At 38.7% G+C, this 23272-nt stretch overlaps 3 protein-coding genes across 10 annotated transcripts; 1 reads left to right on the top strand and 2 right to left on the bottom strand.

Moving 5' to 3' along the window:
* Positions 1–713: 713 nt before the first annotated feature.
* LOC124185139 (transferrin-like) lies at positions 714–6761 on the bottom strand. Its single transcript, XM_046575584.1, has 9 exons — positions 6516–6761; positions 4012–4245; positions 3646–3924; positions 3230–3390; positions 2976–3130; positions 2468–2860; positions 1895–2352; positions 1598–1725; positions 714–1514 (listed from the first exon to the last, which is right to left on the bottom strand). Exons 1-9 carry the CDS (start codon positions 6571–6573, stop codon positions 1200–1202), a joined length of 2181 nt encoding a protein of 726 aa, XP_046431540.1. The 5' UTR covers positions 6574–6761; the 3' UTR covers positions 714–1199.
* A 1178-nt stretch (positions 6762–7939) lies between these two features.
* On the top strand, positions 7940–12729 carry LOC124185140 (modular serine protease-like). Its single transcript, XM_046575586.1, has 9 exons — positions 7940–8199; positions 8506–8653; positions 8888–9292; positions 9447–9566; positions 9663–9991; positions 10065–10316; positions 10405–10830; positions 11056–11357; positions 11454–12729. Exons 1-9 carry the CDS (start codon positions 8154–8156, stop codon positions 11553–11555), a joined length of 2130 nt encoding a protein of 709 aa, XP_046431542.1. The 5' UTR covers positions 7940–8153; the 3' UTR covers positions 11556–12729.
* Positions 12730–13659: 930 nt separating this feature from the next.
* On the bottom strand, positions 13660–22800 carry LOC124185138 (exportin-7). Of its 8 annotated transcripts, none has more exons than XM_046575576.1 (15): positions 22661–22800; positions 20966–21600; positions 20734–20900; positions 20419–20643; positions 19468–20338; positions 18963–19254; positions 18734–18878; positions 18439–18586; positions 18167–18326; positions 17644–18046; positions 17330–17492; positions 16049–16126; positions 15696–15889; positions 15460–15587; positions 13660–15352 (listed from the first exon to the last, which is right to left on the bottom strand). In XM_046575576.1, exons 2-15 carry the CDS (start codon positions 21219–21221, stop codon positions 15253–15255), a joined length of 3330 nt encoding a protein of 1109 aa, XP_046431532.1. In that variant the 5' UTR covers positions 21222–21600; positions 22661–22800; the 3' UTR covers positions 13660–15252. The 8 variants fall into 8 exon arrangements, with proteins under 8 accessions (XP_046431532.1, XP_046431531.1, XP_046431537.1 ...); XM_046575575.1 differs by having other exon boundaries at positions 20966–21206; positions 22661–22785; XM_046575581.1 differs by having other exon boundaries at positions 18963–19248; positions 20966–21206; positions 22661–22784.
* Positions 22801–23272: the final 472 nt, after the last annotated feature.

Raw genomic sequence — 23272 nt, 5'->3', positions numbered from 1 at the left:
CATTGATATTATATGTAAAAACAGCCGGGTTCGATGTCAAAAAAAAGTCATCGTCAAATGCCGTCCTCGCGACAGCCAATCATCGCCAGATAGCGCAACTAACAGTTCACAACAATCGTAGACGTTCCAAATTGTTTCCGACCGTCAAGTTCTGCGCGCAGCGCGCGCTAGAATCTTCAATTCAAACTGTGAACATCAGATCTCGGCGGAAACTTTGACCTTCCTATATTAGTTACGGCGATTTTTGAGCCGAAAACTTTTCTGCATATAGAGTAAGGTTGTTCGCTTTTACATGTTTCTTCTTTAAGGTGCTATTCGAAAAATTTGTGACAAATACTGAAAAAAAATTGTAAAAGCTGAAGGAAGTAGGAAAATATTAAGAGATCGCTACCAATTGTTGAAATGTTTTTTATTTATTTTTATGCATATACTGTACACCTTACGGACTTATATAAATGTATGTGCACATAAAAATAAATAAAAAATATTTTAATAATTGGTAGCTACTTCTAAATATTTTCACTTATCGGCACCTTAGCAAAAAAAGTTAAAAAATGAACCACCCTAATATAGAGAGACAGTTTTCTAGTCACAACTACAACTGTGACCGTCCGAATTTAGAACAAACTCCCCCCAAACCGATGCTTAAACTTTTTTATTTTACTCCTTTTTTCGCCCCGGTTGAAGCTTGGATATAAATAAAATCAGCAGTGTATTTTCTCGCTTTATTATCAGCGTTCGGTTTATTGTGATTGAACGCTGCACAGCTATAGCGTATTTCTCGCTATTTTTCAACGTAACATTGTTTGCACTACAGGCGTTCACTTACATTCAACTTCGTGTTTCCGTGTGAGTATACAAAAAGAGTGATCTCAGCTTTGGCGTATTTATTGTTCATTTTGTTTGAGACGGTAAAACTTTCCGCGAGTTTCACTGTTGAGCACATGAATTATAAGTGATGAACAAAAGATACGATATTGAAGCAAACCTCATAGGTCATGATAATTGTATGGTTACAAGATTTTTATTAATTTATTCTTAGAAAATGTAATTCTAAACTTACGTGTTATATAGAAATTACACAATACTAAATAGCAAACGGAACACATAATGATAACATAATAATAGGTATTATTGATCTCACCTACCATACTTACAAGTTTATAGTAATACATAAATAATTAAACTCTGTTAATATTTTACAAACAATGAGCCAAGAATAATAGCAGAATCGTGCTGAAGCTGGCAAGTACAGTAATACTTCCAGAGCCGGTACAGCTCTCGTAATGAGCGAAAAGCTCTTTGTACGCTAGGACTGTTTTGAGCGTTGAGTTCGTGGTCTCGAGGCCAGTTGTTGAATCCTTGAATAAAAGATTCTTTGTACCATTAAACGGGCCGTAAACGTCGATCGGTCTCAGTGTTTCCACGCGATATCCCAGCCAATCCTCAATTTTCAACAGCGCCAAAACTGTATCCGTTGTATTTATCGCAGATGCGTTCTTTCGTCCCATCACCTACAACAATATATCGTGCGTTGAGTCGGTAAGAATTGCATACGATTTTGCATAATTGAAACCGAGTATAATTCCATCTTTACCTCACTGTCGATGGTAATGGAAAGCGCGCACTGTTCGTCAACCTGAAACCCTGTGTACAAAGACAAGCTACCGTTTCTGCACAATACTCGGTATTGCGACGCATTTATAACTCCGGCTGCAATGTCGTCTGAAAAAAAGGAAGCATAAAAACGTTTGAGACGTTGCTGATCCTTAATCCGACGTTGTGCAAAAATTTCAATTCTCTCGAGTATGGCACGAACGGTATACCGTAAATATTGCACGCCCGTCTTTTCAAACGTATAACAGGTAGACTATTCACTCAACGACGAACTTACCGCGCAAGTTCAAATACTCTATGAAAGCTACGTCGCCAGCACCGCTCTTGAGGCATTCAAGGGCCCCTTTGTCTCCGTAATAAATATTGCTGTGATTTGCTGAACAGGATGAGTTGTTGGCTTCGACCGGGCAAAGAGAGCATAGCTTTGACGATGTGGTTCCAGTGGTGCTGTTCTGATGATTTCCATCACCGAATCCCGGTGCACAAGCGCTGGACAGAAGGCTCGTCACTTGTGTTACCACGTCGCAGGAGTTAGATATGACGTTGTTCAGACGAGCAGCGTTGACAAAACTAAGCCAAGCGATACCTCCGAACTCGGGGAAACAGGCCGAGCGGGACTTCAAGGTAGCAAAACTTGATACGTTGTAAGTGGTACCCTCGCGAACAACCGCTATCACCACGCTGTTCCTGTCGTTTTCCGTCTCGGTGTACATGACCGTCGACAAATTGAAAACCCTGGAGTAAAACGCGGTCTTAAATTTCTGAACCGCAGAATCGGAAGAGACGTTGGAAAGAAACGAGAAATGTGCGCGGGTGAGGATTGATCATCGAATTGGGTAAAATTACTTACTGTCTCGCGAAATGACCATAGTTTGAATCAATCGTGATGATATCCGCGCTGTCGCTTGCTATGTCACGGAGGCATTCAAAAGTAGAATTGGCCGGTTTGCAGGATACGTCTGGTTGGATACCGTGAGTAGAAACTGCTTTGGCTATCCAATTGCACTTGTTGTTTTCCTCGGTGTTTACCGTGCACCATCGAATGTTACTACCGCAACCCGACGTTGCAGTCGCAAGTTCTCTTCCGTCCGAAAGGTATGCCGTCAGACTTTTCAGTTCGGGTAAATATTGAACCACGGTCTCTTTCTCAAGAATCGACTTCAAAGCCGCAGTCCAGTCTTGGACAGCTGAATCCGTCGATAGCCATCCCTTCAGCTTCTCCTGGAGCGCGGCTGCAATGTCGCTGAAATTCAAACCAACAATGCATGGTGTCGAATTGTTTTTTTCATCTAATGCTTTCAAGGTATTAGTAGAACTCATAGTTCTGTAGAAAACGATCCAAATCGAAGCATTCTTACTTTCGGGCCAAAATCATCTGCCAAGGTTGCTTGAGCCAGCTGCAAGGATCTGTAGAGTTCAATTGGTCCAGGCTACCATTCGTGCATAAAAATCGATACGAATTCAAGATTGAAGTGTTTGTGTTCGCGTTAGTGCTCGAAACGGGATTGTTGATCTAGAATCCATGAATAAACCTGATATATCAAAATCCATAAGAAGAGCATGGAATAGTTCCTTAATTATTTGTGTTTAGCGACGACTTCAAAATACGTACGTCAAAGTATTGCTGGACGTAACTCAGGGCAACGTAGGCCACCTTTCCTTTGCCTCCAAGTAAACAGTTCAGCGCACCAATATGTCCATGGTTATCGGTGTTGGCGTATTGACAAGCAGTCGTATTGTCGCAAGCTGCGCAGAGCTCTGGATATTTTTGTTCTGGAAATGTCGAAGTAAAACGCAAATTGATTAGAATGTAGAATGTATAGAATATAGAACGTATAATAGGTGCTCTTTGCAGTACCCTCGATGTAACTTTTTCGTACAGTCGCGCGATTATGAATGAGGTACGAATTGAGGAACGTTGCATTTAGTTTTCTAATAATAAAATCATAATCGGTAAAGTGAAAATTTGAACCAGCAGCGAAGAGAGCTTGAAAATAGAATATTCGAAATACGAAAAAATATGATTACTCAATGCTGCGTCGTGCGATGACTCTGAAACCCAATTTCCCGGTCTGCAAGCTTTTCCAAAGTAATTCTTCAGGTTTGCAGCTTCATTCTCAGCGGTTGTTAGGCTTGAGTCGCAGGTCTGATTGTAAAGCTTTTTTTCGAACCACTTGAGGATATTGTCGTTCCATAGTTGCGTCTTGCTGAAGCCCGGGTGGCAGAAACCGCCTTGTTTCAGATCATCCAAGTTCCCCGCGGTGAAATTGCTCGGAACAACAGCTACAGTTTTGAACTCGTGGGTTTCTGGAAGTAACGGATACTGAATAAGCTCGTCACTTGATTTGGAAAAAAAAGTATGCCGACGTGGTCTTTTAAGACAATAATTAATACCGTTAACTCTTTCCGGGTGCTTCAACTGAGCAATAACTTGCGAATCCGATGGATAAAAGTTATAAGCAAGCAAAGCTTCCTCGGCAGTGAAAATCCCGAAATCAACCTCTCCGCGGTTTAATTTTATCGCACACTCCGAGCTGTCCTCCACAATAACGCATGATACTTGACTTTCGCCTCTTTGGAGTGAAACACAAGTAACTGGATTGATAGCTGAAGTAGCGCAAAGTTTGTCTGAAAAGATGAACGATGATGTTCAAATAATTAGTTTTGCTACAGACGCAACAATTTCCTATCTTATAGTGATACTCTGATGCTAAGGAGAAAAGTAAACGTAAAATTGGCGAAGCGGATATTCTACGTAAATAATAAGAGCTTCGATCCTTCAATGCCACGTTTGACAGCATGCAGGGATTTTATTAAAAATTAGGGCGTCGTCATGGCAGCGGAGATAAGCATTAGGAATATTATCTTCTTTAATACGTGAGAGATACGGATGCTTACATATCTATATATACATGTATAGGTGTATCACTACCTATACGTGCTCTACCGTTCACTTATATACAACTAATATGCCTCTGTACCAAAATGTGCGAAAATGCTAGTCGAACTTTTCGTGCGGTGTGCGAAATTATTTCTAGTTTAAGAACTTTTATACAATTTCATTGAAGGTGTTCACGAGTAATGCACCGTAATTTTGTTTCTATTCAACTGCAGTGATGAATTACAAGGATTGAACCTGGGAATGACTTACTGCAAAATTAGCAAAAGCTATAAATTAAGATGCAAAAACTGAAATTTCAATGTCGTGTATTTTTCAGTGCAGCAAATACTGTAAAGATTCCATCGAGTAGATTGGCTCCTCATTCAGCGCGTGATTTTGTCACCTGATTAAATACGTGAAGTGATAAGGAGTAATTTATGTACCAATTAAATGTCGCTTCTGACGTACGTTGAATGTTTATTTTTGTATTTTGTAAAGTAGCTATTCATCTTGCCTAGATATATATAAGTTGGAGAAAGATGCAGATACCAATTAAGGAAGAATTACCAAGTCGACTATTCAAGTCTGAGAAGAAAATCACGTAACATTGTAGATCCGATAGAACTTTGACTATTTGTTCCTAATCGCTATGCCACGATTAATTTGATATCCGTGAGCCTAAAAGCGGTCAGGCTAGTTTATCTTTGGGTCAAGTTATAAATTTATCGTGTATGAAATCTGTGTAGGATTATGAGAAATCGATGGATTTTTTCATTGCGTCTACACTTTTTACACCTTACGCTGCTTCATATTCCCGGGCCACCTGGCTTTTCGCTGTTCAGATTAAAAAATACTTTGACATTGAACTCGCTATTGTGCGGATATTAAAATTCACAACTATACTTGTCGAAAGAATTTGCATGAAACTCTCAATGAATTGCCTTCATGTTTGCAAGTAGATTTAGCCAGTTGTATAGATTGAGTGATATTCATTAGCACAATTTGTCGAAAAATCTGGGTATCAGAAATTCCACCATCTTTTAAAGGCTATAATCTTTCTTTCCGATGAAAGATATTACGTGATTCAGGTTTCGTTGAAAGAGCAATTCGTTCACGCATCTCGCATCTGACAAGCTAAGAGTAGGTGATAAAAAAAAAAAAAAAATTACTGCGTTGCGTTTAAAAGATCAACAATTTTTACTGCCGTGTATGTTTGAAAATCAATTCAACCGAAAATACATTACTTCTGTGCCGAAACAATAGCGGCAAACTTGCATAGTGCACATTGCGTTTTAAGTCTAGACCATGCAGCGTATTTTATTATTGTACACACGATGTTGATGTAACTTCCATTGTGGCATTATTACTGATTGTTATGCTTCTCACCGCGTCCGGCGTCTCAAGTCTCCGTATTGTAACAATGATAATAACACAAGTATCTGTGCCTTAATTCAACGAGTTACGCAAGATATAGTCATCATTTATCGATATAGATTATACTGCCAATGCGATGTTATAGCTGAAATTGATAAAACGCGGCTCCGTGTAATTGTTAATTAACGTTACACGGTGCATGTGTAAATGAGGTATGTAGCTCAAGGTTCTTGCTCTTGTATTCTATAGTATTAACAAAATCCTCATTACCGGTATTATCCATACTGAATTTCATCCACTATAAACAATCCCTAAAACAACAAATGAAATCAAAGGATCTCGTCTTCAACCCCCTGGATTATAACAAGACGAACCTGCATTCGATGACTATACAGACACTCGTGTTACTAATTGACAGAAATTTCGAAAGATTTAGCGTTAAGTAAAGCAGTGAAATTCTCACTTCACGTTCACGTCGGAATTAGGCAAATAAATAGCAAGGACGAGCCTTGAAAAAAAAAGTCGAAGACGACAAATTGAGACGAAATTACAGCCATACATGTCAGTCACATTTGGCAATGACAATTCCCTCAGTTATCCTCTAATTTTTCGTTATACGATGTACGTAATGTTACTGACTCACATTTTTCTTGTGCTGCGACAGCGCCGAGGAACAGAAACACGAGGTACACAGCCCTCATCCTATGCTTAACTGGATATGAAAAATGCCGAAAGTCTTTCAGGCGGAGTTAAACGCGATCCGCAACGAAAATCGGGCGTTTTTGCCGCTGACCAGTCGAAAACTAGGTGTGCCGAGGTACCTCTTCCTTTTAGATAAACTAATGATAACGTGGCTCACACTCCCGAGCAACAGGCGCGTACGTAACTCGCCGCGTGAAACATACCTACCTACCTACCTACCTACCTGTACATCGATACAGATAAAGCTTCACGTTACGATTCGCGCTCGCGATATTATACAGGCGTACAAAACGCGGATACGCGGCCCCTATTTCTCACAAAATCGTTCCTAGAAACCTCGATTTGACGAGGCGTTTTTCCTTTGAAAAACGATGACGCCTTACAGACCCTTGCTTCATCGTTTAACTCGGATTTTTCATCTTCACCAATCGCCGTAATCTCGGCACCGACTGATAATCGTATGGATGTGTATTTCTGACATTACAATATTTGGCCTGTCGGCGTTGAAATTTTATTTTATCGTTATTATTACCGCACACTCGGTATACGTTGAGACCTTTGACGACTAATTGGCAACAGCTGGATTATCCAGAACACATTTATGAACTGTAGAGAAGAAAATGAGATCATGTAGTCTTTAACTTCCACTTTATTAGTCGAATTGTCCTCCAGTTTACACATGAGTAAAAAATTATAAAATTCCATGACGGGTATCTAATTTACCTTCTCATGTAATGCAAATTCCAATTAAAGAACAATTTTCAGTGTTTCCTAAATCGCTCGGCATTATTCTTGATAAGCTGTCTGCAAATAGGACTTATAACTTGATATCTGTGATTTAGCACCAATGACGATGATAAGGAATCATCTTGATATTTTCCTATAACGTTCTTTTCATTGCCGGCTACTTTTCTGCAGACAAAAGGAAAATCTATTTGTCACTTCAATTTCGAGATCGTTAGTCTGCCTGTTACATTTGTTTGAAGGAAGGTTTTTAGATGACAATGTGTTTATTCTATTCGTACGGAGAAAGATAAGAATAGTCAACCAGGCGTGGAAAGATCTTGCTGAATTTTATCTGAGTTCCATATTTATTTTCTGGTTTTCCGGGGATTGTAGATGACGATAAAAAATTATATTATGTTCCTTTGTTTTTCTACTTAGAATTTTATTTGACAAACGTTTTTTGGCATAATCATCGAAGCGGGCTAATTTTATTCGCAATTGAATAAACGTTTCACATTATCGAACCACACCGATCACAGGAAAACCCATCGTTATAATACTTTACTATATCACCAACTCCACAAAGTGTCCGGACACTCGACACGGAAATGTGACGTGATAATAAGCGGCATACTTTTGCATTATATACTGAACAAAAGCACAATTTTCCGTGAAAGCGACGATTAGTCTCGTCTGAATATAATGCCAAAGAACAACCAAGTTTCCATTAGATTTTCAACGGGTCGCGCGTTGACTACATCCGACATATTATACGTACCAGTACGTTGTAACGCCAGAAATAGATATATATAAAGCCAGCAGTAACCGCGGCTTGTTTTCAAATCAATCAAAAATGTTGCGCGTTCTGCTGGCCATTTCTACCTGCTCTGTATCTTCTGGTAAGATATCACGAATTATTATTAAGCAAGGAAACCTACAATTCCAAATTAGACGCAACGCTAAATCGTTTGTACGTTGTGTACATATGCATTGAATATAGATGAGGAAGGTTATCGAAATAACCTCGGTGCATGCTTAGACTGGCATCTACATGCGACATGTTCTATAGGGCATAAGATAATGTTTAGTGCCGTCCGTTCGAACCGATTCTTTGGACAGATGTACGTACGTCTCGAGCAACTGTGTCAATATTTAATGTTAATGGTATCGCCGTAAATTCGTGACGTCATTCATCCCCGTTTAAGCTTATAACGCGGTGAAGGAAGTGCCGGAAGGACCCTCGTCATTCGTCTGCGTTGATGGATCCGAAATTCTTCTCGCCCGAGTCTGCGATGGAAAACCTGATTGCCATGACGTTTCCGATGAAACTCGAAAACTTTGTCGTCACGTCGTGTAAGAATTTCACCAATTGATAAATACAAATTCTAAATTTTGAATGCCGTACAATTTAGCACGCAATCGACCGTTGTGCTCCGCCCAAAGAATTTTGCAAAAATGCTAAATCCTTCAAGACAATTAGAAAAGGCAAAAATACCGACAAACAAAATATTGCTGCCTTTGTCACACGGTTTTTTCTGGCCATGTATTTATTTTTACCGTTTGAAAAATTCTGAGCGTTCGGTGCAGATGTCCAATCTCCACCTTCCGGTGTGCCTACGGAGCATGTATACCCCGGGGATCTCGATGTGATGGGATTGAAAATTGTGCGGACGGTAGCGACGAGACGCGCTGCAACGTAGCCGAAATTTGCACCGATCGTGAGTTTCAATGCGTCGATTCTCCCGAGTGCATTCCGCTGAAAGATATTTGCAACGGCTATTCGGACTGTCGGGATGGCAGCGACGAGAACGCCACAACTTGTCTCGGCCATCCGTGCCCATCGCACACCTATCACTGCTCTTACGGTGGATGCGTTCACCAGGAAGTCATGTGCGACGGTACCAAGGACTGCATCGATGCGACTGACGAAGACCCGGCTACTTGCAGAGCGATGAATTGCCGCGGCTCCGAATGCGAGGAATATAAGTGCAGGTACAGGAATCTCATTGGACTCCATCGGTTGAAGTTTGCACAAGCTTCCGATTAAGCCTTTGAGTAGGAATACAAGACCGGTTCTGGATACAGATTCCCATACCGTCATTTACCGACACTTAGCCAAAACACAAACCTTTTCTTCTATCAACAGCGACCAAGAATTCACCTGCGGAAGCGGTGGGCAGTGCATACCTAATAATAAAGTGTGCGACGGAAGTCACCAGTGTAGGGATGGTTCGGATGAAGACATCGAACGGTGCAGCATGCACACGTAGGTATCTATCCGCAGCCGAGCTGTTGGGGTTTCAGTATTGACAAGTTCCGACTTCCAAAGTACTTTTGACACCGTAAATATCCATCTGGTCAGGTGCCCACCAGGGTTCTTCCGCTGTTCCTACGGTGGTTGCATACCGGAGAGCAAAAAGTGTAACTTCGAGCAAAACTGTCACGATTGGAGCGACGAAGACGAGAAAATATGCGGCGTCAGTTTGCCGGAAGGAGCTTGCCGCTTGCCACCTACGAAACCTGGAACCCACTACAGAGTTTCAGGCTGTCCGAACTGTCGACCAGGCGAAGTTGTCGCGGAATTAACGAAGCTCGAATACTTCTGCGACATCGAAGGATCCCTCGAAGGCCCCGGCACAGTCTTCTGCGAAGACAACGAATGGACACCTTCGATCCCAACGTGTCCCACGGGTCAGCTTTTCTTCATTTTATATCACTCCTGCGGGCATATTATCGCGGATGAATAGTAGTCGGAATTTTTCAGAAAGTGGGAGTATAACTTGCCCACCTTTAGCTGCGCCTGGTGCGGTTAAAAGGTGCGAAGTGAAATGGGGTCCTCGTGAAGGATGGATACCTTGCGATCGTTACGTTCCTGTAGGCACTCAGGCTTTCTTGGAATGTCCAATTTACTACGAACCCGAAGCCGGAGCATCTCACGCTACGTGTTTGCATGACGGGACATGGAGTCGAAAGCATCTTAGCTGTAAACCGGAGTGCGGAAATCGAGATCTGTCGGGTAAAATTTTTCAGGCGAACAATTAATGATCAATCCTCACAGCTCGGCTCAATGGCTTTTCGGTATTTCATTCCCGTGGTATTTTCAGTTCTGCCATTGATAGTTAACGGATGGGAGGCGTCTTTGAGCGATCATCTTCCGTGGCATGCTGCATTATTTTCATTCGAGAATGGAAAGCCGAGTTTTTTCTGCGGCGGAACTCTGATCGCGGAACGTTTGGTTCTCACGGCTGGCCATTGCGTGTGGCAGAGCGACGTTGATCTCTTGAAAGTCGTCCTCTGTGGTTTCTCGAGCGATTTCGATGGCCAAGGAGAAGATACGCAGGTCTTCGATGTAGAAAATATCGAATTGCAGTATTCCTATCAGGACCGCGAAGGAAACTACGGCTCGGACCTTGCTATATTGGTCCTGAAAAAACCCGTGGTAATTAATTCGTGCGTCAAACCAGTCTGCATTGATTGGACCGATGCCAATGACGTGGTACAAAGAGACGGTGCTATTGGACTGGTGATCGGTGAGTTTACGAGCAAACGAAAGCTCTGATAAAATGTTCAGAGTTTCGTCACTGAAATGGGCGCAAGATTTTTTCTAGTCAATCGACGATTGAAGTTCCTTTCAAGACATAATCAATCTTCGTAAATCAGTTTGAACGCGAACCTCCTCAAAAATGAAATTACCTTAGTTATGAAAACAATCGGAGGAGTATGAAAGTGGAGCTTGGTCCTTATTTATATTGCAGGCATGGGAATAACCGAAAACGACACGTTCGGTGCGTCGCTTAGGATGGCGTCCGTGGAGATAGTTTCAAACGAAAAGTGTTACCAAAAGCAAAAGAGGGATTTCCGGAAGTACATAACGTACACATCGTTCTGTGCGGGATGGGGAAACGGAACGGGGGTCTGCAACGGGGATAGCGGCGGCGGTTTGTTTCTTCCTAAGCCAAATTCTACGCGCTGGGAAATACACGGCGTTGTTTCCATCAGCCCGAGACGTTTAGGGACCAGCTTTTGCGATCCAAATTATTACACCATATTCACAAAGGTGACCGTCTTTTCTTCGCCACGACAATCCATCAATTTGCTCTGAGATTATGGGAATAATCGCTATCTTTGTTTATCATTTTTTGATTTTCTTTAGGTTTCGGCCTACGCTACGTGGATTAAAAAATATATCGACAATACACCTGTGATTGGTTCATCCAATTTATCAGACTTTCCGAATCATGATACGATTGGATAGTATCCTTCTATTTTCGAGAAATCATTTCTGGAGTCCTATCTCGACAGTGAAAAAGTATATGTTACATTGAACGAACCATTTTTGTAGTTACTCTTATTGTTAGTTACGTCTATAAATATCGAATTATGTATGATTCAAATGAGGGAAATTATTATGCAAACAATAATTCGACATAACATCTTTTGTTTAGTCTTCATTTCCTCTTTTTTTTTTGAACTCGCGTGTAAATAATAATTGACGTATGATAATTATTTTTTAAATATTTTTTCTCACTTCAAAAACAAGCTATAACATCAACAACCGTAACAACCAAGATTATCAGATATCTATTTATATATTAATATTTCAATTATTTTAAACGTTCCAAATTTTTTCTTATGTGCATATTTATATTGTGTATCATGTACATGCGTGCTTACTGTCCCGACTCACAGTTTATCAATTATTAATTATTAATTGAAAAAAAATATCGAAAGTAACATGCTTCAATTGTTACGTGCAAGTTAACCATATGAAACGCTGGAAAACAATTTTCACTTGGTAAAAAGAAATGAAGCATATCTACTTGAAAAATCGGCCCCGATTAGTTCGGCGATAAGAAATATTTATTAACGCAAAGAAACTGTTAATAGATAGGATAGTGGAATCTGTAGGAAGAAAGTGAGTAAGTAAAACTAAAATCAATCTCAGACAGACTGACCGACAAGATATATCGCGATGTATTTGGGTAAAAAAAAAGTTCTCAAGTGACGGCTTGACAAAGTTATCACAAATTTTAAACCACTAAAAAATGTAAACAATAATAATAATGATAATCATAATAATAATAGTAGTAGTAGTAGTAGTAATAAAAACAATAGTAATAATAATAATGAAATAAGGAAGGAAATATATTCACTGTAATTACACAGCACCAAATAATCCACTTAATAATCGTTTTCCTTAGTCTGTTTGGCAAGTAAAAGTTTAAATGGTAAATTAATTAACAACATGATGCATTCGTGAAAATATGAAGAGAATATCGGATTCCCTGCGTCATTTAATCACTCCATATTCTGTCTCAATTTTGCTAATCATTACTACATGTGATGAAAAATGTATTTATTGTGTGTTTTATTGCATATTGCAACTAAATTATTTAATGTAATATGGGAGAATGATTCTGTACTTGTATCAATCATAGAGAAAAATACAACGCATAGCTCTATAGCAGCTAAGAAACTCCTCACAGTACTGGTTTGCTTCCAACATTAAATAATTCTAATCCGAATGGATGAATTGATTATTTATCCAAGTGTGAATTTAAAATTCGCAAGAATTTCAATTCTGTGTTTTTCCTTCCAATAAATAGAATCAAAGTATTCTTATACGTTTTTTTTTTTTAATGTTAATAGCGCATAAAACTATTTCGAAATTGATCGTTGATATTTCGGTCCAATCAGTAATTTAGCTAACGCGTAATAATTTATATACGAAGAAATGTAAAACACGTGTACATGTCGGTCATATTTTTCAAAATATATTAATTTAAAGTTTGGTAAAAGTGTATAAAATTTTTCCTATCGTTATATTTACGAAAAATATAATCAAAGGTCGCGTAACTAAGATCCTTTTACTTGGGAGAAAAAATGAGGCGCGACCACGTTTAAAATACAAGATGAATAACATCCGATCGTCACACTTAGGTTTATGAATTTCGTATATTATACATAGATAATAAAAGTCGAAGGTTATATTCATATCTATATATGAGTATATTCCTTTTTTTCTTCGCTTTTTTTGACTTCGCGAGATTTATCAATCTCTTAAATTGTGCAAGCAAAACTGAGAATACGAATAATGATATAATACTTTCGAAAAGAAAGTATAATTAGTAGTATCACGTATACTCGTATGTAAGTGTGTGTGTAATATTTGTATATGTGGCTGCAGGCTACACTGTGTTCAATTTATTTCATACTATATATATATATATATATATATTTAAGGATCTATTTCTTTTCATATTTTTGTTGTTTGTTACAATAATATGTTCATAATAATATTAATAGTAGTAATAGTAGTAGTAGTAGTAGTAATAATAATAATAATAATAACGACTATGCACTCTTACACGATATTATTTAATGATATCTTCATTTACATCATTCACAAAGTTCACAGCAGACTGACTTTGTGTATATAGTCCGTTGTGTAGTCCAGTTAACGTTACATATCAAGTTCTGAACGTAAATTTGTGTAACTCTGGCTCCTAATGCTCAAACTCTCATTGTCAGAATCACCCGCCACTGCACACTATTCCAGCATTGCCACAAACAGGTTTTAAGGCCGCGGTCCACACTTACACTACACTCTTTGTGGCCAATACAAAACTTTGATATAGGGCATGTATGTTATATTGGAATAAAAAGGACGAAAACTAGTAGCACATTCCAATGTACGGAAGCATACCAACTATGCATCAATTAACATCCATATTACTTTAATCATACCTACGAGTTGACTGCCACATCGCTCTGTATTCTCAATCGTGTTTCAGTAGTTTCTTTTCTTCGTCATTAATATACGATCCGTTCTTTCATTCCATTCTCTCTGCTTCTACGTCAAGCTAACTAATACACATTCGTTTTAAAGTAATGAAATACATTGAAAGCGCTTGTTTTATCGAAGTGGACTGAATTTAAAAACCAAATCTCACATTTTTTCTGCAGTCAATATAGTTATCCAAATTTTTCATCCAAAATATTTCGTAGCATTTATGTATTATTATCTTTGTGATCAAACTTTACATTTTTTTAACGAATAATTTTGCAATTTATTATCGCACAAACAGTTTTAGAGAAGTTATTGATTTATTTGATTATTAATCACTCAGGGTAGCGCCAATTTTACTGAAATAAAGTTCCCCGACTTTTCACGAATTACTAAATTCCATGACTAATCTCAGTCTGTCGCCACCCTGTCACTGAGTTACGGGTGGTAACACAGCGCTTATATAAACAATGTTTATACGCAATGCTGAATGTACATAGGCACTATAGGCAAAGTTAAAAAAAAAGTCAAAGAATATTACTCAATTGTCAAAGACGTCAATTTACATTTATAAAATTTAGATCACTGTCTTACCACATTCATGTACGTTTACATTTCAAATGATTTGATCAATTTTCTGTAGTTTAGAAGCATAAAAATAACTCATTCAATCTGTCAGACGACGTAATAAAACATACTTAGAAGAAACAGAAGGTAGCTACTGTTTTAACATGTCCTGTCGAAACATGGATATGGATGTGTAAAAAAAAAAATTACGTTACGCGCCGAATTTAAATACCAAAATAGCATTAGAAGAGATAGGTGGAAACAATTACAACGGATTACTTGAAATTAAAATTCACTGGATATATGTGTATGTATCTGTCTATAGTATTGTTATTATCCCACCACTGAGCTTGATAAAACGGCACGCTACATTCAGTGACCGGAAATTAAAAATTCAGACGTGAATTGAAATAGGATGCCACCTCGCAGAGAGCCATTGTAAGATCGCAGTATTAATACACCGTTACTATACTTATTATGTATATATCTAAAACGAAAATACCATCACAATTCATAGTTACACTCACACACACGCACAGTCAAGCATTTGGCGGGTAAAAATTTTGTCACACCGGTCATAACCTAGGTGACCGAGCCACTACGAAGTCATCATATCACTGACTGAATTTGCAGACATATTGGGACCCTTGAGAAAGTCGTTTATATCTCTCCTGAACATTGATAGATTCTGTGTAAACCTGAGAACCAAAAAGTCACAAAAGCGTTATGTAAATAAGAAGAGTCGGATCCATACTACAGACTTTTTTCTATAAATACGTCAAACACTGAAAACCAAAAGATTCACCTGTCTCTATTTTTGGTCAGTAGATTTCTCTCGATACCATCCATTAGGTTTTCGAACCACTGCGCCATGGCACCTTGTTTGTCAACCGGTTGACTCCTGATTATGTTCTGTCGCAATTGGTTGAAATACTGAAAACAAAGTATACGATTTTCACCTTCTTCTATGATATAAAGCCAATAGGGCATCACTAGAGGAGCAAACGGTAGTTCACAAATTTTATAGAAAGGTATTTTTACCTCTTCGTTTAAGAGTATTAAACCCAAGAGGGGTCTGGACATACTCCATTGGTTTCTACAATCTTCAAACATTATCACGTTCAATACTGTGCTTAGTATTTGCTGAAGAATTCCGGGGTGCTGTTCCAAAACTTGTAAAAACAATTCGCCCCCACCTGGTACCGAGGCACTTTTTTTCCCAGGGTAAACGCCGGCTACAATAAAAAAGCATTTTCGGAACAACTATTTGCGGAGAGTTTAACTGGAAGAAGCCAGTGATTGGCAACAAAAGCAAATTTGTCTTTATTCTCTTGAATAATAAGTTTATGCTGGAGTGTCAAGTTGTATTTTCCTTCAAATAAGTTTCCCCTTACCTTTTTGATACAGCTGTTTGAACAAGTATGACACAATGTGATCTAGCGTTGCGCAGCAACCAGTGCAAACCATAGTGTCTGTAACACAAGCAAATCTCTTCTATCAGACAAGTATGATAAACGGATAAATAGTTTAGCGGCATACGCATCAAAACATACAATTGATACCTTGATAAAATAATGAAAACAATGATCACAAAGCATATAAGCACCTACCTTTAACAATTTTTCACAACGAAAATCCAATTAATGAAAATACTTGTTATTCATGTAGATACAGGACGAAAAGAGTACAATTAGAATTTTTGGTGATCCATAGCATACGCGTGTGAAAGTGTATTGGTAAATTTATAACTCCGTATAACGATTAGCGTTCACTGAGATAAGCCCTTTAATTTCGTAATCAATGCTTGTGATCGTTCTCTTTGAAACCCTGAATTTCCGACTACAAAGGCGGAATCCATGATATAAATTATTTTTTCGATTGAATTACGTAGACGGAAAGGCAAACTTTTAACATGTCAACTTGGATACGGTTATTCCATGCTCTTTTCGTTAGTAAATTAGTGGTCGAGGCTACTAGGATAAAAAAAAAAGAAAGAATAACAAAATTGGAGAAAACATATAAATTAAAAATATTAATGAAATTTCCAGCTGTGCGGCTGACTACATGTGCTAGACCCAGTGTTCTTTCGCAATATATACGATAATTTTCTTCAACTCATTCCACAGTATACTGATACAATATGATTAACATTAATGTGACAGATATAATGCTTTAAAAGAAATAATATATGGCATTTCTAAGCGTTAGATTTCAATAATGCTTCTCGAAGCAGCAGTGTTCATAAATTTTTTGGTGAAATAAAAAGGGTCTAGTTTCTACACGCTCCAATCCTCTCTCAGTGCCAACGGTTTTAAAGTAATTAATTTCATTCGTTTGACTCGATTATGGAGCAGTGACTTTAAGCATCCGTTTGAAATTGATGTTTCCTGTTTGGTCAAAATTATTATTGCTTGTTGCCAACAACTATAATACCCAGATGCAAGTCCACATTCCAAGCGACAATGCAAAAGCACATGACATACGCTTTAGACAAACGATTTTTCCAATAATTAGTATCTACTTTATACTCCTAGCCAAAAACTCTTGAATAAATAAAAGTTTTATTAAATAGGACTGGAATCCTGTCTAAGGTAGACTCTTATTGATAGCACCATGAGTTCACGGCATCGAGGATTTAGAGAGAGTAGCAATAAGGTATGATCAGCCGCACAGACCTGTGTAGGAGTCTTTTAGCGCACCTAGTGCCGTAAGGCCTTCGCTGATCGATGATAAGATGTACAGGAATACCCTGGGCTCCAGTGTTGACAAAAAAGCCATATGATCCTGCGCTAGGCATTCGAGGAGCACATAATATGTAGCCGATAGTTTAGGGTAGTCCTGGAATGAAAAATCGTAGGTGTGAAATTTAATAATTAAAATAACGTCAGTCTGGGCATTGGATTTCATAGCAAGAAATCTTCAATAACATCGTTTCGAATCACTGAACATTTTTGGTCATAGAAATAAGATTGTTTCATAAAATACTCACCAACAAATCGCTTTGCGGTATGCTAAGTAATAGTTTGACGAATGTATTGAGGGCATTGTCAAGGGCTTCGTCGCCGTACAATCTAAACACTCCGAAGTTAACGTAACTTCCACACAAAGCTGCTTTCAGCATACTGAAGCAAATACTTATTCCTTTGAGCTTCAACGGGTAAATCTGATCTTTTGGTACTTCGACATTCAATATGTGGTTACCGTAACTACATATAACTTTGCTAGCTTCACGGAAAAGCAATATACCATTTGGCGACGATACATCAAACTGTAGTCGCTGGGTTCTGTTTTGTACTAACTCAGCAAACAGCTTCAGGACCGGCGTGGTCACTTGTGGTTCGTGATGCCATAACTCTACTGCATGTAGTAATATTGGTGTGTAATTCGGATAACTGAATTTTCGTTGAGAAAAATATCAAGTTTCATTTCTGTTAGGGATTAGAATGTGAGAAGGATGACCATAAACTAAACAAAGATGTTCAATAATAGAGTAGAAATGCAAAGAAGGATACATCCAATCAAATAACATCATGTACGAAGGTTTTGTGTTGAAGGCATAAGCAAGACCCCGAAGATCTCTGGCGAGCCCAATTAGTGCCTTTTTGGCTTCCTCAGCAGCAAATAATGGAGTGTCTGCAGCACCCATGAGTCGACCAAGGCTCTCAAGTGCAGCTGTGGTAGTTTTTTTTTTTTTACAGTAATTTTTAATTCGGAATTAAAACACTATTGAAATATAGACTGGACTGTACAGCTTAATATAGACGTTTTGACATTATTCTGATACCTGTGAGTGGTAGCATGAAAGTATGAAACCTTTCTTCATCCTCTCCCAGATCGACCATTAGCAATCTACCGAGGGAAGTGTAAAACATTGATCTACATCGCATTTCAGAAACAGCGACACTGTTTCCTAAAAATGGAAAATGTTCACTCTGAAAAAGTAACGGAAAATAGATTAGTAATGCAAAAGACGACCACATAATTCAAAGGGTGTTTGTCGTTCATATGAGGCATGTTTTACCATGGCTTTTACCTAGCATGAAGAATAAGCTCATTGGTATGAAAAAGTTTATTCTTACCGTGTGATTATTCAGCATAAATTGAACCTCTTCCAATTTAACCAGTTTCCTTACACAACTGTATCCTACCGAGAGGTCGTTAAGAAGCTGCAAGGTCTTAGAAATAATTTGTTCACTTCGTCCCCAGTACTTTAAATTTGTTATTCTGTAACGAAAATAGTATATCGTGGAAAGATAAGCGCTGCGTTCTGTTGGAAAATTGACAAAGCACAGAGTGATAACTACTCACATTTTTCTAATGAATACACTAAGAACCATGGCCTCGTCATTAAGCCCCAAAACATCTGACAGTCTTCTATAAACTTTGGAATTTTTCTGTACTTGATCACCTACGTATATTTTTCTAAACTGTTCAAAGAAACTGAGCATAGCTAGCTCTAGTTTTTCGCAGCCACCCTGCGCCAGTCTAGAATCGGTCAAGTTCATGAGCTGAAGAACTCTGCATACCAGTTCTCCATCCATTGCGTCATGTTCATCGTTACTGTGGAATGACACCCGTCCTCCAATAGCACTACCTATACCATTTTTATGAGTTTATGTACTAGCACGTTCATAGACAAATGATTTTGCAGGAACATGTATATCAAGAGACCAATTTGGACACGATGAGATGCTGAATTTGATATATTAATATTATTATTATTATTAATTGCATTAAACAGCAAGGTAAAGCTAAGCTGTGCTAAATATGTATGATAATCCTTCAACTAAGACCTGACTGATGTGAATCTTACCGATAATATAGACAAGCCACGTGAGCTGTCCCTCTTGTATCGTGATCTCAATCTGTTGAGTAGGCGAAGCTGTTTGAGCCATGAGTTCTTGATAGGTTCTTGCTGCTTGATCGAACAACTGGACCAAAAGGGTGCAGGTCTTTTGGTATTCACATCTCCCGATTACAGATAATTGCTCGAGCTGCTGCTGCACCATTCCTAAATCATCGAGCGGATCCTCTAATCCATCTCTTACTACTACGGCTACAGATTCTAATCTCGAGGTGATGTAAGCGTTTGAGACTTCTGGAGTGTAGGTTTCTAGCAGGTGAGGTTCCGTCGCTTTGACATAAGGTACCGAAGCTACCATTCTTTGCCAAAGACTCAAAAGATAGTGAACACTGTTAGGTGCAAATTGCCACATTTGCAGGCTTTGTACGGTAAACTTAGCTATCAGTTGTATAGCTTCTGGGTAGTTCTCTACCATTACCAATTCTCCGAGTTGATAGTTGCTTTTCAAACGGGCTAGTAATCTACAGAATTCGTGATAGTTTTCTGGGTCACTCAATCCCTGTGGATTTTGTAAAATATGCTTCACTCCATTTACCAGATGCGTCAAGAACTTGGCTCTCTCGGTGTTTGAGAACAGACTCCTTCTCACCGATGCTATTTGTACCAGGCACGAAAGTGCTAGCGAAGATAAAGTGTTGGGTAGACTGTGGTAGAGATCAAAAAATAACTTTAATGTCGTGAAATCTAAAAACGCTGGCCTCCAACTGGTCGGTATTTGAACAGTACAAAGATCATCGGAACTTTCGTCGGTTGATGTTCCGATAAAATCGAACGTCAAGCAATTCTGTGCAAGCCTTAGAAGTTGTGTCATCAAACCGTGCTGTGATAGGAAAAATACTCAATATTAGAGAGAAACTGAATCTAGAAACGATTTCAATGCTAAGTTCAATTTTTATGTACCTGTGCTTCATCACTGAAATTCAAACTTTTACAATTTTCACGGGCAGTGCTCAGTAATGAGCAGGAGAGCCGGAAGATTTCAAATAGCTGAGAATCTCTGAAGCTGCTGGCTATTTTACGATGTTTTGTAAATGACCGATTCACATCTACTTCGGATATTTGATTCATTTCACAGGTCAACTGCGAAAGCAGTTGCACTCCTATCATACAATGCTCTACTGACCCCTAGATGATGAAACATTCAAATAGTTCACTTAGTCCAAAGGAATGAGTCGGTAGTTCAAGTCCAAGGTAAAAATTATGAATAGAACAAACCTGGAGAAATTTTGTAATATCAGTAACAACATTCCTAAACACATATTCCTCTTTATCAGAGTCAAACCATCCGAGCTTTGATATCCTGGCAAACAGGGTGACCAGAGCTTGTATAACAAAATTAGGTAGCTTGGGTTGGGTTGCCAAGTAGTTGAGAACATAATTTCCTGAAAGAAAAGCCCGTCGTTTTGTCAAATAGGTTTTTCCTCAAATGATTTATCACTCTACTCACGTATGTCCAGTCTGTGCTGCAAACTGAGCCCCTGCGACGGTCGCGATACCAATTTAGCCAGAGTCGTAGCAGCCAATAATTGAGCATAGGCTGAATCCCCGCGATCTAGAAGCAGCTGACACTTAGTCAAGGTATCGGGGGCGTTTTGAAAACCGACTAAAGCCTTTTCTGCCTCTGCACGATGTCCCGAGTCGTGGGACTCGTACAGCTGTTTGCACAGCAACTCCAGCTGCCGTACTTCCTGTACGTGATTCATTCTTATGATGATCTTAAGCAATCTTGGATCGTTTGTTAATTTGATAAGGTATCATATTTTCACTCGTTGTCGGTTGTTTGTGTTTATAAATGACGTTTATTAAATCGTCATCTTTAGTTAATTTATGTTGTTATTTAGTATACTTTAGCAGTTGCATGGGGGCGGGTAGAGGTAAACATCACCAATTTAAGATCCCCAACTTTTGTTTATTGTCTACATCAACAGTCATTAATTAATATATGAAATTTATGTAGTTTATCAACGTGTCTAGTATTCAAACCTTCAGGCTTCGGTTTTTATAAGTTCACTAACATTTTTAGACTGTGCAATTCAGGCATGGAGACTGTGCGGTCACAGGCCCATTTCCATTTTATGTATTCTGGAAAATGCTTATTATTGAACACACAATTCAGTACAAAAACGTTAAAAAGCAATTCTCCAATTACTAATGTACTCATTGATGCATGCCGAATAGAAATAATAATAAACATACAGGTTAAATTATCCTCAGTGAAAACGTGAAAATATTAATAATTTGTACGTGATAAATTGTGAAATTTGTCACAAATGCATTATATTCCGGTTATGCTTTTTCCGAATATATTTGAATTTAAATTTACTTTGATTGTTACAACTAGTTTATTATGATATACCCGCAAGTTCAAACGAACAATGTAAATTCAGTTAGAAGAGCAATTATCAATCAACATTTCATGACAAAAAAATGCCGCTAAACAAACTGTAAACAACAACTTGATACAAATCGCTCCTCTAACAGTATGCTCTATTGAAAGTCGATAAAATTTAGGACCGATTGTGCCGAAACACCGAATTCTGTCCCTTCTAGACAAAGGTTAGTGAAAATTTTCGTAAACGGTGTTTCTAGGTTATGACTGTTTTACGTTCACCAGCGATAGTAGGTAACATTTTGAAACAAAAGAAAACAAACATTGCATAGGCCGCCGTTTAAGTGCAGACGAGCTTCTGTTGATTAGTGTGTAATAAAAGGTGATTGCAGACTGGAGAGCACAAGGATCGTTGAAAGGGATTATATGCCACCTTTCGGTCGTAAAAGATTCTATCGATTAAACATCGTTTGATTGTTTAAAAGAGGAATTTCAACGCTGTTAATATCGCAACGATACCGTATCTCACGCGACGCGTTGTCACCGACGATCTTTTAACGCTTTGCTATACAATGTTTTGATTGACACTGCACTGGGTTGGGGCTCGACTTGCGTCCGGCTAAACCAGTCGACAGAGTTTCATCAATTACGCACAATTTACGGTGTAAAAAACATTTCGATTACGGTCCGCGGTCGGTTCTCTTTTACCAACGATTAACAACTCGACGTCTGGCGCCTGTATTTATCGCAACGATTTGTCAACTTATTGCATAGTAGCGCCAGCCAGTTTATATATTTTGATTGAGAACTCACCTGTTCATCCGCCATTTTTCCAGCTTTGCATTTCTACTACTGAAAGGCTCGATCACATGCGACGATAAACCCGAAGTACGGGGGATGCCGCGAGTGAGCGTCCGAGCGTTAGTCTTCGGTAAACGCACGAGAGCTTCGCTAGCCCGCTCTTCTCTTCCCCTCGGATTCGTTCTCTGGAACAAACTGGCAGCGACACCTTTGCACGGTAAGCCTTACAAGGGTAAATTTACGCTTTTGCAAATTCTTCCTATTCGTGTTTATTGTATGAAAAATTGAAACGTACGTGTAGACGAACGTCGTTTACGAATTTATAGGCATAATAAGTCCTCCGGTCATCGTCGTCTAGAGTACATGGTTCAGGGTGAGTTTTAAATTTCTTTCGAAAAAAATCGAAGTCAACGGTCCGTTTGAATTTCATTGGACAATAACGACGAGCATAACGATTGCGTCGCAAATTTTCTCATCACCTAATGAGATAAAACAATATGAGTCTTGTCGACCTTGACGCAGGGTCGATTTTTTTGCTGTCCATATCCAAACGACGATCAATTTTTTTTAAATGTCTCCTTGCTCGAAATCAGTTTGATTCGTACTTAGCTCAAAAATGAAAAA

The sequence above is a fragment of the Neodiprion fabricii genome, chromosome 6, assembly GCF_021155785.1.
Source record: "Neodiprion fabricii isolate iyNeoFabr1 chromosome 6, iyNeoFabr1.1, whole genome shotgun sequence".
In the NCBI taxonomy this organism is placed as follows: domain Eukaryota; kingdom Metazoa; phylum Arthropoda; class Insecta; order Hymenoptera; family Diprionidae; genus Neodiprion; species Neodiprion fabricii.
Note: the sequence above shows the minus strand (reverse complement) of the source record. Positions and strands in the feature narration are given on the sequence as shown.

Bases quoted from the DNA above. Each gene is read 5' to 3' on its own strand.
- LOC124185139 (XM_046575584.1), bottom strand. From the start codon at position 6,573: ATGAGGGCTGTGTACCTCGTGTTTCTGTTCCTCGGCGCTGTCGCAGCA. The intron at 4,246-6,515 runs GTGAGTCAGTAA...TCATCTTTTCAG, and splicing joins TGTCGCAGCACAAGAAAAAT to ACAAACTTTGCGCTACTTCA. The intron at 3,925-4,011 runs GTATTAATTATT...CGTTACTTCCAG, and splicing joins GCACCCGGAAAGAGTTAACG to AAACCCACGAGTTCAAAACT.
- LOC124185138 (XM_046575576.1), bottom strand. From the start codon at position 21,221: ATGAATCACGTACAGGAAGTACGGCAGCTGGAGTTGCTGTGCAAACAG. The intron at 20,644-20,733 runs GTTTGTTCTATT...TTCATCATCTAG, and splicing joins ATATTACAAAATTTCTCCAG to GGGTCAGTAGAGCATTGTAT. The intron at 16,127-17,329 runs GTCTGTGCGGCT...CTTGTGTTACAG, and splicing joins GCTAAAAGACTCCTACACAG to ACACTATGGTTTGCACTGGT.
- LOC124185140 (XM_046575586.1), top strand. From the start codon at position 8,154: ATGTTGCGCGTTCTGCTGGCCATTTCTACCTGCTCTGTATCTTCTG. The intron at 9,567-9,662 runs GTAGGTATCTAT...CCATCTGGTCAG, and splicing joins GAACGGTGCAGCATGCACAC to GTGCCCACCAGGGTTCTTCC. The intron at 10,831-11,055 runs GTGAGTTTACGA...TTTATATTGCAG, and splicing joins TGCTATTGGACTGGTGATCG to GCATGGGAATAACCGAAAAC.